We start from the raw sequence: 15,042 nt of genomic DNA, 5'->3' as shown, positions 1-15,042 counted from the left end.
ATGAAATTTTTAAAAGTTTTGTTTTCACGCTGTACACTTTATGGTAAAAAAAAACATGTTTTCTTTGTTCTGTGGGTCAATACGATTAAAATGATACCCATGCTATATGCCTATTTATAATTCTACTGCTTTAAAAAAATTTCAAACCATTTAAAATAAATTAGTATGTGTGAAATTGCCCTAAATGTTTTACTTTTATGTACGTTTACGCCATTCACCATACGGGATCATTAACAATATATTTTGATAGTTCAGACTTTTACGCATGATCAAAATTTTTATTGGGGAGGGGATTTTTCAATTTTTTTTTACTTTATTTTACATTTTTTTTCTTTTTATTTACACTTTAATAGTCCCCCATAGGGGACTATTTATAGCAATAATTTGATTTCTAATACTGTTCAGTGCTATGCATAGATCTCAGACTAGAGAAAAAGACCACAGGAGATGGCCAGAGGCAGGTGAGTGCACCTCCGACCACCATGCTTGATGATCGGATCCCCGCGGGGATTCTCGCATCCATTTAAAGTACCCCACTGCTGCAACATCTGAAGGGTTAATGGTGGACATCTGCGCAATCACGGATGTCCACCATTACCGGCGAGTCCCTGGCTGCTGATAGCAGCTGGGACCTGCTGCACATGATGCAAGCACCGGAACAATGCTCGCTGTCATGGCGGAGCGTAAATGTACGTCATGGTAAATTATAAACCAACGCACCATGACATACATTTACGTCCATTGTTGTTAAGGGGTTAAGCACCAGTTTTTTTCTAATGCATCAATATTGTAAAAATACTGGATATTATGAGGTGGCCAAACAAAGGCGGCTCTAGACTTTGTGAGGCCTTAGGCGAAACTCAATCATACTGTTATTATATAAAAAACACCATATAGAGACCATTAATACCACTATACAAGTGACAAATAAATGTAACAATAACCAATACCATTACCATATACCACCTGGATAATATTACCATACTAATATTGAAAAAAAATACTATACACAGACCAGTATCACCAATAGCACCACTATACACGGACCAGTATCGCCAATAAAACCACTATACAATGGACAAATAATACTGCCACCACATTACCACTACCATTTAGTAACAGTATAATATCACCATACTGATACTTAATAAAACCACTGTACACAGACCAGTATCACAGATAACACCATTATACAGAGACCAGTATTACCAATAACACCACTAAAAAAAAGGCACCTATAATACTACCACACCATGACTACATATTACCATCACATAGTGACTGGATAATACCACTATACTAATGCTGAAAAGAAACCTTTCTGTGCAGACAGTGGTGGCACCGGCTCTACACAGGCTCTACAGACCATATGAGTGATTACAAAGTTACATCAGGTTACGTCTTCTCTAATTGGAGTCGATCACTTTCCTTTTTCTTCTCCATCCCGCCGTCATGACGATTTCTTCCAGCCACAACTCGTCTCCACAGAACCTGCCAGACAAACATTTTAGGCTGCGCACTTTTCCAGCACGTATAGCACTCCAAACTGTAATAATAATCCCCCTCTCTTAAAGTCTCACATAGTAGAGTGGATGGATAAGTGGGTTGGGGAAGAGTAGGTAGGGCCCCCACATTAGGTAGCTAGGTTGCATTAGTAGGGAGCCATGTCACTTCCCTTTGTTTCCCCCATAACACAGGTGCCCCGATAAGGTAGGTGCCACCTGAAGATAGGTCCTCCCGTAGATAGCTGCAGCCTTCCATATATATTGGTAAAAACAGCCCCCTATAGTTAGTAGTAAAAGCAGCCCACTTTAGATAGTAAAAGCAGCCTCCTTTAGGTAATAATAGCTGCCTTCTTTAGGTGGTAGTAACAGTAGCCCCCTTTAGGTGGTAGTAATAGTAGCCCCCTTTAGAGGGTAGTAATAAGAACCCTCTTTTAGATGGTAGTATTAGTAAACCCCATTAAGTGGTAGTAAAAGCCCCCATTAGGTAGTAATAATAGCCCCATTTAGGTAGGAAAAAGAGCAGCAGCCCCCATATGGTGGTAAAAATAGCAGCTCCCTTTATGTGGTAAAACAGCAGCAGCCTCCTGTAGTAATTAAAACAGCAGCAGACCCCCTTAGGTGGTAGAACAGCAGCAGCCCCCTTTACTTGGTAAAACCCCAGCAGTCCCCTTGTAGTTATCTAAAACAGCAGCAGCCCCTTGTAGTTATTTAAAACAGCAGCAGCTCCCTGTATTAATTAAAAACAGCAGAAGCCCCCTGTAGTATTTAAAAACAGCAGCAGCCCCCTGTAGTTATTAAAAACAGCAGCAGCCCCCTGTAGTTATTAAAGACAGCAGCAGGCCCCTGCAGTTATTAAAAACAGCAGTAGCCCCCTGTAGTTATTAAAAACAGCAGCAGCCCCCTGTAGTTATTAAAAACAGCAGTAGCCCCCTGTAGTTATTAAAAACAGCAGCAGCCCCCTGTAGTTAATGAAAAATAAATAAACAAAAGATACTCACCTGGCTCCTGTAGTCTGTAGTGGGGCCTCTTCTGTCTTCTCTCCGGTCTGTGCTTCAGCGCATGATGACATCACTCATGTGCCGCAGCGCAGAGGAAGGATGTTCGGCCTCTCTTGTTGATGCCTGCATGATGCGGGCAGCCGGAAGAGAGATTGACAGAGGGAAGCCAATGGCTCTTCTCTCTGTCAAACAGCAGAATGCTGCACTTAGCTATAGATGCGTCTGTAAGACACGCTTATACTTAAATGTGTCCAGGACGCGGCACTGCACTAAATTGTACACATCGCCACTCACAAAATTACAGATATTTTAACATAGACAACCACGTGTGCTCCCTTTAGTGTGCCTGTATATAAGCGTGTACAGCGCCTACATGTTAGAAGTATGCGCTCCACCACATGTGACTACACCAGCTGTCCCTGTAGCTGATACTGCAGGCGAACAGCCATCCTTCCCATACAGACACACATAGCCGCTCACCTTGTGGAGCAGATCCTTGGCACGTAACAACTCCATGCTGTCCTCCTCCCCAGGCTCTGCCGCTAGCTTCGTGGCTGCTGCAGGAGAAAAGCCAACCGGCTTGAATCTACGAGCCCAGCTCTTCCCGTCAAGGGGGGAGGGCTGTGAGGCCCCCTCGAGTGCGAGTCTTCGGCGGCCGCCTAACTCGACAAATTAGAGAGCAGCCTCTGTGACCCAATACGAATTTATTAATAATCACAATGTTAGAAGACTTTTTTTTTCATTATCTACAGTTTCTTCTTTTTTTTAATGCAACACCACAGTTCGTACAATGAGTTGTTACAAAATGTTACAAAATGTGTTCTTGTTGAAATAACTTTATTAATAACCAATAGTTATAGTTGATACATTTAGTTGGCAGCAACAGTCTGGTCCAACCAGGATCTAAGAGCTGTCACACGAGCGTATACAGCGGGAGTAGATGTGGAGCAGGAAGAGCTTCCCCAGGATACAATACCGGCCAAGGTCCAAGCTCCATTTCTCTGGCATACAAGAGGTCCACCAGAGTCACCCTACAGAGGTAGTAAAAGAAAGTGTGAGAAAACTATATGCTTCTTTGTATTCTAATGTCTGATTATAGATCCATACAGGAGCTCCATAGTTGGTGCCAATTGGTGATCAGCAAGCTTTTAGGAAAGTTTTAAAGGGGTACTCTGCCCCTAGACATCTTGTCCCCTATTCAATGGATAGGGGATAAGATATATGTGGGACCCCCGCGATCTCCCTGCTGCACCCAGCATTCGTTTAGAGCGTCGGGTGCAGCGCCGGAGGCTTGTGAAGTCACGGTCATGCGTTGCTTGTTACGTCACGGCCCTGCCCCTCAATGCAAGTCTATGGGAAGGGGCATGATGACAGCCATGCCCCCTCCCATAGACTTGCATTGAGGTGGCGTGTCCGTGATGTCACGAGCGGTGTGTGACCCGGACATCATGAGCCTCCACCTCGCATCGCCAGTCATCTGGCGTGGAGCGAAGTTTGCACTGGATGCCTGAGGTGCCGCAGCCAAGATCGTGGGGGTCCAGCACGATAATATGCCAAGGGGCAGAGTACCCCTTTAACTCCACAGGTATATTTGAAGTAGGGATCGACCGATCATCGGTTTGGCCGATATTATCGGCTGATATTCACGATTTTGGACGTTATCGGTATCTGCAATTACCTTGCCAATAATCCGATAATGCCCCCTGCACCGCCCCCACCGCATCGCGCTGCACCCCCCACCACCGTGTTGCACCCCCCACTGCACCGCCACTGCCAGAGACCGCCGCCACCGCTGCCCATTGCCTCCCCCATCCCCGATTTTATAATGACCTGTTCCCGGGTCCGCGCTACTTCTGGCTGCTGCAGCGTCCTGTGTTACGCTGTGCGCTGCGCAATGACGAGTGACATCCTCAACGCGACTACACCGTCAGTGCGCACAGTCAAAGCTCAAGAGGACAACGCAGGAGCCAGAAGTAGCGCGGGCCCCGGGAACAGGTAATTATAAAACCGGGAATGGGGGAGGGCAGCGGCGGTCTCTGGCCTGTGCGGTGGGGGGGGGGGGTGCGGCGCAGTGGTGGGGGGCGGTGGTGGGGGGGCGGTCGTGGTGGTGGGGGGGGGGGTCACGGTGGCAGTGATAGGACTCAGGAGGACACTAGGACAGGCAGGGGGAGAGAAGCGGGTGGTGGTCCCTGGCACCACATAAGCTGCTGCAGTTCATTGATTAAAAGCGCCCGCTTTAAATCAATGATCTGCAGTGGTGTCGCCGGGGGTGGGGGGGGGGGGGGATAAATAGCCGATAACTTATACCGGAATATCGGTATAAGTTATCGGCTATCGGCCCTAACCTCCACAGAGTATCGTATCGGTATCGACCCTAAAAAAACGATCCCTAATTTGAAGCTGTTATATGACAGCCATAAACCTCTATGGGGCTCTACTTTTCCCCAGTATAACTGAAAAATGTATAGGAGGCATGCTGATGGTCCAAATATCCAAGGACCACTGGTCTGAACCTTCCTAAACTATTATTTGACCTTAGTTTTGTCCAGACAATGTCATATGCATAATCAGATGAAAGTTGAACATGAACTTGATGGACATATATGTCTTTTTTCAACCGTACTAAGTGCTAACTTTATAACTTATATAAGTTTACAAAACTTTGTAAAATTCCATACCATGCAGGAGGAAGCTCCAGATGCTCCAGCGCAGATCATGGTGCTCTGGATCTTGGTTCCCCAGTGTCTCTGACATTCGGTATTGGTAAGAAGAGGAAGAGACACCTGCTGAAGTTTGCTTGGGGTGGTTTGGGCTAAGAAAAATTTATAAATGTAATTAAAAAAACATAACAAAATAAAACACCTCTTAATTAAAAAAAATGCTTATATCTAATAAAATTTAAATATTGACTAATAAGTTATTCAGAAAATGAATTGCATTATTCCCTTGCCCTGTGCAGCTATTTAATAGGACACATTTCTTCTTACAGACACAACAATGTCACCACATTGCTTATGACAGTGCCACGTGTCAGAAAAGGGCCACAATTTATTTTTTATAAAATGTGAAAATTATAAACATTTTCTATTTATGTAAATACTTAGAAATATATTTTTTCATTGTTTCCAATATACTTATTAGTTATTACCTCCAATTATAAAAACTTACTTGCAGCACTAACGTAGCCCCATCCGGTGGTGACACATCTCTCTCCTCCATTGAACACATCAGCGCTAGCGGCAATACACACAGGAGCCACACGGTTATTGAAAGAAGCGGCGCTGCTGAGCTTGATGAGAGTGATGTCATTGGCAATGGTGAAGGAGCTGTAGCTGGGGTGTCTGAAGACCTAATTAAACAGCACAGTATTGGTATATAGTTAGATGAGTCCTTATTTGTGATATATTTGTATATGTAAGTGTATGTCTGTATTGGACAAGTGTTGGTTACCCTGGAAATGGTCTTGGTCTGAATAGGTTCAGCACTGGAGGAACGGTCATATTCACCCAGAATGACACGGTGGGAGGTTCTGTATATAAGAGAAACACAGACATGGAAAAATAAGTGAAATAAAATGATCAGGTACTGTAAACATTATTATGCCAGCTTTAAAATCTATTATGAAATCTAACAAAAAATCAATAGTAAATCCTTACGTGACACCACAGTGAGCAGCGGTAACAACCCACAGACTGTTGATCAGAGAACCTCCGCAGAAGTGGAATCCGGTGCTGTCCTGTGGGGTATAACCATATCAGTCATTGTATTTCTTGCTAATATCCCACAAGCTGACATTGTAGAGTTTATACTCTCATTGCTAAAGCCACTTAGGATATGTTCAGACAAAGCGTTATTTGTCGTATGACATATGTTGTTCAGATATGTTAACAGTTTAGATCATGCCTGGTCTCAGTCCAAGTTATTAGCAGGTGTAGTGCCCAGCAGCATGCAAATTACTCTCCGGCTGACAATCAAATCTGACTAATTAGCTGCATAAGGGTATGTTCAGACTACGGATTTGCGCTGAATCTCAGCTCGCGGAATTCAACGAGCGGTGATTCAATCTGGCAGCCATCGGCGGCGGTAGGACCACGCGGCGCTGTGCCGTCACCATGAACATGTTCACCATGAACATATTCTTTCTTTGCACGGAACAATTTCAGTGGCGGAATTCCGCAGTGTGAACGGGTCTCGCGGAAGACCCATTCACACTGATGCTAACGTTCACTGTGCGGAATTTCACTTGCGGAATTTCGCTCACTGAATTCTGCGGGAATTCCACAGTGTGAACATACCCTTAGTCTATGGTGAATGTGTCGGTCAGAGCGGCTGGATACTTTACCAGCTTATAACTCACAATCACAGGACTGAGACCCAGTGTAGTTTTTACTTTTGAGCTGTCTGGACGACATGGATTTTCAAATGACAGTGATGCTTTAAAACTGCCTCTTAAATAGTGTAAAAAGTCTGCATAGAAATGTGAGCCTGTTCATTCTTGTTCGGAAATCGTAGTGATCCACTCCACATTTCCCCAAAATTTGGTCACAATTTTTGAATTTTGTTTTGGACAAATATGTCATAATGTCGGCTGTTACTACTACCCTTCACTACAGCACATGCCTTATATTGTTCATCACGTTTCATACTGTACTCCCTATCATCTTAAGAACAGGGATCTATAGTCTCCCAGAGAAATGGAGAGGTGGTCAGACATGTCTGCTGCTCCATTTACTGTCCATTGGACTGCCAAAGCTAGTAGAGAACAGGAAACGGGAGGAGGGAGGGGTCACAGATATTTCTGTAATAAATCCACCAATATACCGTATCTAAAAATAAATTTAAAGGAATGTTCTGGTACCATAAAATGATAGTCAAAAAAGACTATTACCCCAAGGTATATGCTTTACTAATACAGTGTTATGACAAATTGTAATGGCTTTAGTATGTTTTAGCTTGAAATATTCTTGACAGGAAGTTGTGTAGTACCCTCAATGTCAGTGTGTTAGTGTCTCAGCAGCTCCCTGGCTTCTCTTCCTCTCCCAGGGCAACACATCATCCTCTGCTGTCTCAGGAGGCATGACTGGATCTTGCCCCCATCGAGAGAGAGAGAGAGAGAGAGAGAGAGAGAGAGAGAGAGAGAGATTGTATACTATGTAATGAGCACTGTGTTGGGTATTTAAACCCATTAAGAGTGTGTGTCACTTAAGCTTGAAAATGGCTCCATAGAGAGCAGAAACATTGCTTGCTGACTTGATATGAAGGAATAAACACTTTTTTTTCGGAAGTAAACCTTGGTCTGGTTTTTTGGATGCTTGCACCAACTGGATCTTTTTGGGATAGTGCTGCATATTCTCTTTATATATATAAATATATATATATATATATATATATATAGATAGATAGATAGATAGATAGATAGATAGATAGATAGAATGAAGTGTGTTAACAGGATGTCGCCTTCTGCTGAACAACTCCACGGGCAAAGGAGCAGGCAGGGAAAGCAATGAATGCAGCCTTACTGATCATGGCATAGTCTGCTGTGACATAAGATGTTCTGCAACAGTTTTTCTAACTATGTAACTAACTATATAGTGTGATCACACAGTATTCACTGGCCACCTTTTTATATTCTACATGCTTGTCTTTGACAAAGGCCATGACAGTGGTGAGAACAGAGCCTGAATGTACTAAAGTACTACTAAAGAAATATGAGATACAGAATATGGATATGGATAAAAAGATTCAAAGTATGTGTAAAAATGTAAAATCCCAGTACCTGAAGAGACACCTGCCATGGCCAGGAACCAGAAACGGCATTCTCACCATTCACAATTCTGGCATAGCCAGAAATAATAGGCTTGATACTTGGCACACCACAGCCTAGGTATTAAAGAAAAACTTATATTTCACTGTAAGAAATTAATAAAGAAAATAAAATGTCAATAAAGAAATTAACCAACTTACCAAGAGTGCCCCCAAGCAGGGCCAGACATGAAAGGAGCCATAGGAATGCCATTGTGATTCACTGTATGGTCAAGTGGCTGTGTCTAGTTTATATACTGTAGTCTCAACCCGCCAATCAAATATTAGCAAGTTATTGAACATTTACGAATATTTGATTATTTTAAACCCTTTATCAGTGGCCTTGAATTAAAATAGAACTTTCTACCATCTGCACCAAGGAGTACAGATAAGTGCTGAACATATGTTATAATTGAATTGCATCAGTCTTGCTTTACCATGCAAAACTAAGACAATTTCTATAAGTTAAAAATGGTTTAAAAATAATAATATCACAAAAAATTATTATACATATCAGTAATAGAGATGAGCGAACTTTTCAAAAATTCAGATTCGCCAAATTTTTCCAAAATGTTTGTTTCGGATCGAATAAATGTGCGGCGAAACTGTATTAAAAATGGCTATTTCTGGCCTACAGAGAGCCCCAATTGGGGTGTAGAACACTTTGCCTTGCTGTAAGAGGCATAGGGAGTGTGCTAAGTTAGTGAAATCATACTGTTATTCACTTTGGCATGCAGATTACAGGCATTGCCATTAGAATCACCACTGCAGAGCGTCTGTGTGGCAGCAGGGAGATCATAAGGTGTCAAAATTGAAGAGAATAAAGAGATCTTTTATGTCATATTTAATGTAATTTGTAATTCCTCCGCTGGGCGAGATACCACCTGTTCCAACCCCTGCCTCTCAGTGCCCCCGTGATTATGAAAGTATGAATGTTTCAGTTAATCAGTTATGGTTCATTGCTGTTGCTCCAACATGTTTCATTGGATTCTTGTGATAATTCCACAGGTCATATGACGTCGAGGGCCAAAGGGCCTCAGTCTTGAAAAAATTACAACCCCAAAGATTAAAAGATGAATGTTGAAATCTCTATTGACGATGAATGTTAGCTAGTGCTACCATCAAAACATTTTTTGGCCCAAGCCTGGCAGCAACAGTAAGCCAAGTAGTTCCTGAAACACACAGAGTGGAGCAGAAAGCAGCATGAGTACACAAGAGGGGTTCACAAACCCTAACATTAAAAGGTGAATGTGGAAATCTCTATTGAAGATGCATGTTAGCTATTGCTACCATCCCAAAATTTAAGGCCCAAGCCCAGAACCATCAGTAAGCCAAGTAGTTCCTGAAAGACACAGGATCAGTCAGGCGCAGGCATCAGCAGTACACCCGAGGGTTTCATAACCCCTTACATTGAAAGATCAATGTTGAAATCTCAATTAAGCATTTATGTTAGCCAGTGCTACCACAACATATATTGAGTTAATATCCCAGTCCCAGCAGCATCAGAAAACGATATATTGGCTGAATGACACAGCCTGGAGTTGGCTGTAGCATGAGGAGACCCCAGGGATTCACAATCCCCCCAAAAACACAAGAATTTTTGAAATTTAAAATAAAGATTTTGGATAGCAAGTGCTACCTACCATAACAACATTTTATTCCCAGGCCCAGCAGTGGTATCAGTAAACCATATATTGCCTGAATGACACAGCCTGGAGTTGGCTGAAGCATGAGGAGACCCCAGGGCTACGCAGGCAGCAGCAGTACACCCGAGGGTTTCATAACCCCTTACATTGAAAGATCAATGTTGAAATCTCAATTAAGCATTTATGTTAGCTAATGCTACTACAACATATATTGAGTTAATATCCCATTCCCAGCAGCATCAGAAAATGATATATTGGCTGAATGAAACAGCCTGGAGGTGGGGAAAGCATAAGGAGCCCATATAGTGTCTGAATGGTACAGCCTGAAGGTGGCTGAAGCATGAGGAGACCATATAGTGGCTGAATGACACAGCGTGTAGGTGTTGGCAGCATGAGGAGACCATATAGTGGCTGAATGGCACACCCAGGAGTTGGCAGCAGCATGAGTAGACACTAGGCCTTCACAATCCCTAATATTAAAAGATGAATTCAGAAATGTAAACCGAAGATTTTGGATAGCTAGTGCTACCTACCATAACAAAATGTTTATTTCCAGGCCCAGGCCCAGCAGCGGTATCAGTAAACCATATATTGCCTGAATGACACAGCCTGGAGTTGGCTGAAGCATGAGGAGACCCCAGGGCTTCACATTCCCCAAGAAAACACAAGAATTTTTGAAATTTAAAATGAAGATTTTGGATAGCTAGTGCTACCTACCATAACAAAATTTTATTCCCAGGCCCAGCAGTGGTATCAGTAAACCATATATTGCCTGAATGACACAGCCTGGAGATGGCTGAAGCGTGAGGAGACCCCAGGGCTTCACTATACCCCCCCAAAAAAACACAAGAATTTTTGAAATTTAAAATGAAGATTTTGGATAGATAGCGCTACCTACCATGACAACATTTTTATTCCCAGACCCAGGCGCAGCACCATTATCAGTAAACCATATATACCCTGAATGACACAGCCTGGAGTTGGCTGAAGCATGAAAAGACCCCAGGGCTTCACAATCCCCCCCCCCCCCCCAAAAAAAAAAAAAACAACAATTTTTGAAATTGAAAATGAAGATTTTGGAAAGTCGGTGCTACCTACCTTAACAAAATGTTTATACCCAGGCCCTGCAGCAATATCAGTAAACCATATATTGCCTGAATGACACAGCCTGGAGTTGTCTGAAGCATGAGTACACACCAGGGATTGTCAATCCCCAAGAAAAAACACAAGAATTTTAGAAATTTTAAATGAAGATTTTGGATAGCTAGTGCTACCTACTATAACAAAATTTTTATTCCCAGACCCAGGCCCAGCAGCAGTATCAGTAAACCATATATTGCCTGAATGACACAGCCTGGAGATGGCTGAAGCATGAGGAGACCCCAGGGCTTCACAATCCCCCAAAAAAACACAAGAATTTTTGAAATTTAAAATGAAGATTTTGGATAGCTAGTGCTACCTACCATAACAAAATTTTTATTCCCAGGCCCAGCAGCAGTATCAGTAAACCATACATTGCCTGAATTACACAGCCTGGAGATGGCTGAAGCATGAGGATACCCCAGGGCTTTACAATCCCCCCAAAAAACACAAGAATTTTTGAAATTTAAAATGAAGATTTTGGATAGCTAGTGCTACCTACCATGACAAAATTTATATTCCCAGATTTAGGCCCAGCACTGGTATCAGTAAACCATATATTGCCTGAATGACACAGCCTCAAGTTGGCTGAAGCATGAGTACACACCAGGGCTTCACAATCCCTAAGAAAAAAACACAAGAATTTTTGATAGTTAGTGCTACCATAACAAAATTTAAAGTCCCAGACCCAGGCCCAGCAGCAGTATCAGTAACCCATATATTTCCTGAATGACACAGCCTGGAGTTGGCTGAAGCATGAGGAGACCATTGAAATGTATGATTTTTTTATTTAAATTTAAGATTTTAAAATTTAAATTAATGATTGTGAAATTGAACTTTCAACTCCCAAGTTTCAGTGTCCCGGCGTGTGGGTACAAAGGGCCAAATCTAACAAGCCCCCACAGGGCTCATGTGGCCGTGAGATGTAGGCGCAACATCTCCATTGCCCTGACCAGCCATCGTTTCCAACACTTTTCGCCAAGGCAAACCATGTGAAGAACTGCGTGACACCACCGTGCCCTGCACACATGGTGTGCTGAAGGGCCACTGAGACTTGTCTGGGCAGTGGAGGCTGAGGATATGGTGGAGGATGAGGAGGCGAAGTCGCACACTGTAACAGGACCAACGAGCTGACAGAGTGGAACAGAAAGCAGCATGAGTACACAAGAGGGGTTCACAACCCCTAAAATTAAAAGGTGAATGTTGAAATCTCTATTAAAGGTGCATGTTAGGTAGTGCTACCATCCAAAAATGTAAGGCCCAAACCCAGAAGCATCAGTAAGCCAAGTAGTTCCAGAAAGATAAAGTCAGGAAAAGGTATCAGCAGTACACAAGAGGATTTCATAACTAGAGATGTCGCGAATTGTTCGCCGGCGAACAGTTCCCGGCAAATTTCGCATGTTCGCGTTCGCATCGCCGGGCGAACATATGTGAAGTTCGATCCGCCCCCTAAACTTTAACATTGCAGTAAACTTTGACCCTGTGAGTCAGAGTCAGCAGACACATTACAGCCAATCAGCAGCAGTCCCTCCCTTCCAGACCCTCCTACCTCTTGCATGGACGCCATTTTAGCCTCATTGAGCATGCTGCAGGCTTAGGAAGTGGAGGGTTAGAGAAGCTGCTCCTGCTGTATAGGGAAAGCGATAGCTAGGTTGCTGCTAGGTGGTGTATTCAGGGTCCAGTTTACTCCTAAAGCACTAGTGTAACATCTGCTTTAAGGACAGCCCCCAAAAAAGCCCTTTTTAGGTTGGGAGGGAACAGCTGGTTAAAAGGGGTACTCCAGAATCAAACTTAAGTTCCTTCAAGCAACTAACTACTACAGTATTCAAAGATATCAGTCCATGTGTTTTGCAACAGCTGTAGGCACCCTGGTTGGGGACCACTGCTTAAAAGGGGAACACCGCTGGCAAGCTTTTTTGCTTTAAAGCCACTAACTACTACAGTATAACAACAAAAGAAAAAAAGAGAGTTTACACAATGCCACTTAAATAAAATGTAACTTTTATTATAATCATGATAAAATGTGAACAACTGGATACAAAGATGGAGATCTTTGTATCCAGTAGGTTCACATTTTATCATGATTATACTAAAAGTTACATTTTATTTAAGTGGCATTGTGTAAACTATTTTTTTTTTCTTTTGTTGCTATATTATGATATGAGTTTTCCACTATAAATGAAGGATCAGTTGCCATTTTTTTTCCTGCAGGGCAAATTGTGTCACCCCAGTGCAAATCACATTAGGTGTGACAGTAGTGCAAATAAAAAAAAAATAGCTTTTTTGGCTGTTAAGTAAAATCAGTCGTCACTGTTAGTTCACGTCACAGTTAACATTTTTCTTGCAGGGCAAATTTTGTCACCTTAGTGCAAATCACATTAGATGTGACAGCAGGGGAGGATCCAGAGTCTAGTCTCGGGAGGGGCACTATTAGAGTATCATGCGCTGGTCGACACGCCCCCTCCCATCGACTTGCATTGAGGAGGTGTCGTCCCAAGGGGCGTGGCTATGACATCACAACCCCCGCAACCTGCACCCAGGGTTTGGAACAAAATGTTCAGAACGCTGGGGCAGTGGAGTACCCCTTTAAGTATGCATCATAGTGCCCCCACACAAGGTAGGCTGCATAATTCCCAGTTCCCCCACACTAGGAGGGCAGCATAGTTCCCCCACATTAGGTTGTAATTCCCCCACATTAGGTTGGCAGTATGTTCCCCCACATTAGGTAGTAGTCCCCCCCCATTAGGTTGGCAGTATAGTTCCCCCCATATTAGGTTGCAGTTCCCCCACATTAAGTTGTAGTTCCCCCACATTAGGTTGGCAGTATGTTCCCCCACATTAGGTTGTAGTCCCCCCCATTAGGTTGACAGTATAGTTCCCCCACATTAGGTCGTAGTTTCTCCCCCCCCCCCCCCCCCAAAATTAGGTTGGCTGTATAGTTCTGCCACATTAGTTTGTAGTCCCCCCACCCCATTAGGTTGGCAATATAGTTCCCCCACATTAGGTTGTAGTTCCCCCACATTTAGTTGACAGTATTGTTCCCCCACATTAGGTTGTAGTTCCTCCACATACGGTTGGCAGTATAGTTGTGATGCCCGCGGTGTAGCACGCTGCAGAAAATAATTTCCAGTATAATAATCTAATATGCCAACTGTCACAGAATGGGAAAGTGCTAAAGAAGTTTTTACCATTTAAAATTACAGTTCCCAGCATGAGCTAAGTAGTAGTAAGGGTATGCTGGGAGTTGTTGTTTCCCCCATGAAAACTGCAAAACTTACAAGTGATTTCAGCTCTAATGGGACATAGTGAGGCGAATACACAATGATATCAGTGACTACAGGTGACAGCTTCGATGGTACATACCACTTTGACTTTGTCAGCTAAATCTTCTCTCTGCAGAAAATGACACCCAGATGGCTCCTTAATTTGTCAGTGGATTCTGATCCTCTATATGAAAACAATAATTATTATAATACTGCTAAACACCGTATCCTCTGAATACCCCACACTGCACCCTCTAAATATAATACTACCACACACTGTGCCCTCTGAATATAATACTATCACACACTGTACCCTCTGAATATAATACTACCACACACTGCGCTCTCTGAATATAATTCTACCACACACTGTACCATTTGAATATAACCTTGCCGTGCAGTGCACCCTCTGAATACAATACTGTAATGTATTGTGGCCCATAAAAATCGTACCACCCCTGAAATTCCTTTACAATATACACCATACCTCTAAAATGCAAAACACTCTGTGCCTTCACATTTAGTAATAGTGCCCCAACCTGTGCCCCCACATATATAATAATTATGACCCTTCCTGCACCCTCCACATAATAATAATGTCTGCCCTGTTCCGCCACATAATAAAAATGCCCTCTGTCCTGTGCCCCTAACATAAAATGCCCCCTATGCTGTGCCATTCACATATAAT

At 43.0% G+C, this 15,042-nt stretch overlaps 1 protein-coding gene across 1 annotated transcript; it reads right to left on the bottom strand.

Annotated features, from left to right (window-relative positions):
* Window positions 1-3,331: 3,331 nt before the first annotated feature.
* Window positions 3,332-8,519, bottom strand: LOC130277771 (chymotrypsinogen A-like). Its single transcript, XM_056528520.1, has 7 exons — window positions 8,468-8,519; window positions 8,280-8,383; window positions 6,160-6,239; window positions 5,954-6,032; window positions 5,672-5,852; window positions 5,182-5,315; window positions 3,332-3,534 (listed from the first exon to the last, which is right to left on the bottom strand). The coding sequence occupies exons 1-7, from the start codon at window positions 8,517-8,519 to the stop codon at window positions 3,373-3,375; spliced, it is 792 nt and encodes a 263-aa protein (XP_056384495.1). The 3' UTR covers window positions 3,332-3,372.
* Window positions 8,520-15,042: the final 6,523 nt, after the last annotated feature.

The sequence above is a fragment of the Hyla sarda genome, chromosome 6, assembly GCF_029499605.1.
Source record: "Hyla sarda isolate aHylSar1 chromosome 6, aHylSar1.hap1, whole genome shotgun sequence".
Lineage (NCBI taxonomy): Eukaryota > Metazoa > Chordata > Amphibia > Anura > Hylidae > Hyla > Hyla sarda.
The sequence above is the reverse complement of the archived record's forward strand: the minus strand, read 5'-3'. Positions and strand labels throughout refer to the sequence as shown.

What these genes read in the sequence shown, in the direction of transcription:
- LOC130277771 (XM_056528520.1), bottom strand. Translation starts at nt 8,519, where the DNA reads ATGGCATTCCTATGGCTCCTTTCATGTCTGGCCCTGCTTGGGGGCACT. An exon ending in CCTGCTTGGGGGCACTCTTG is followed by an intron (nt 8,384 to 8,467) that starts GTAAGTTGGTTA and finishes TTTAATACCTAG; the next exon opens with GCTGTGGTGTGCCAAGTATC. An exon ending in GCTGCTCACTGTGGTGTCAC is followed by an intron (nt 6,033 to 6,159) that starts GTAAGGATTTAC and finishes TCTTATATACAG; the next exon opens with AACCTCCCACCGTGTCATTC.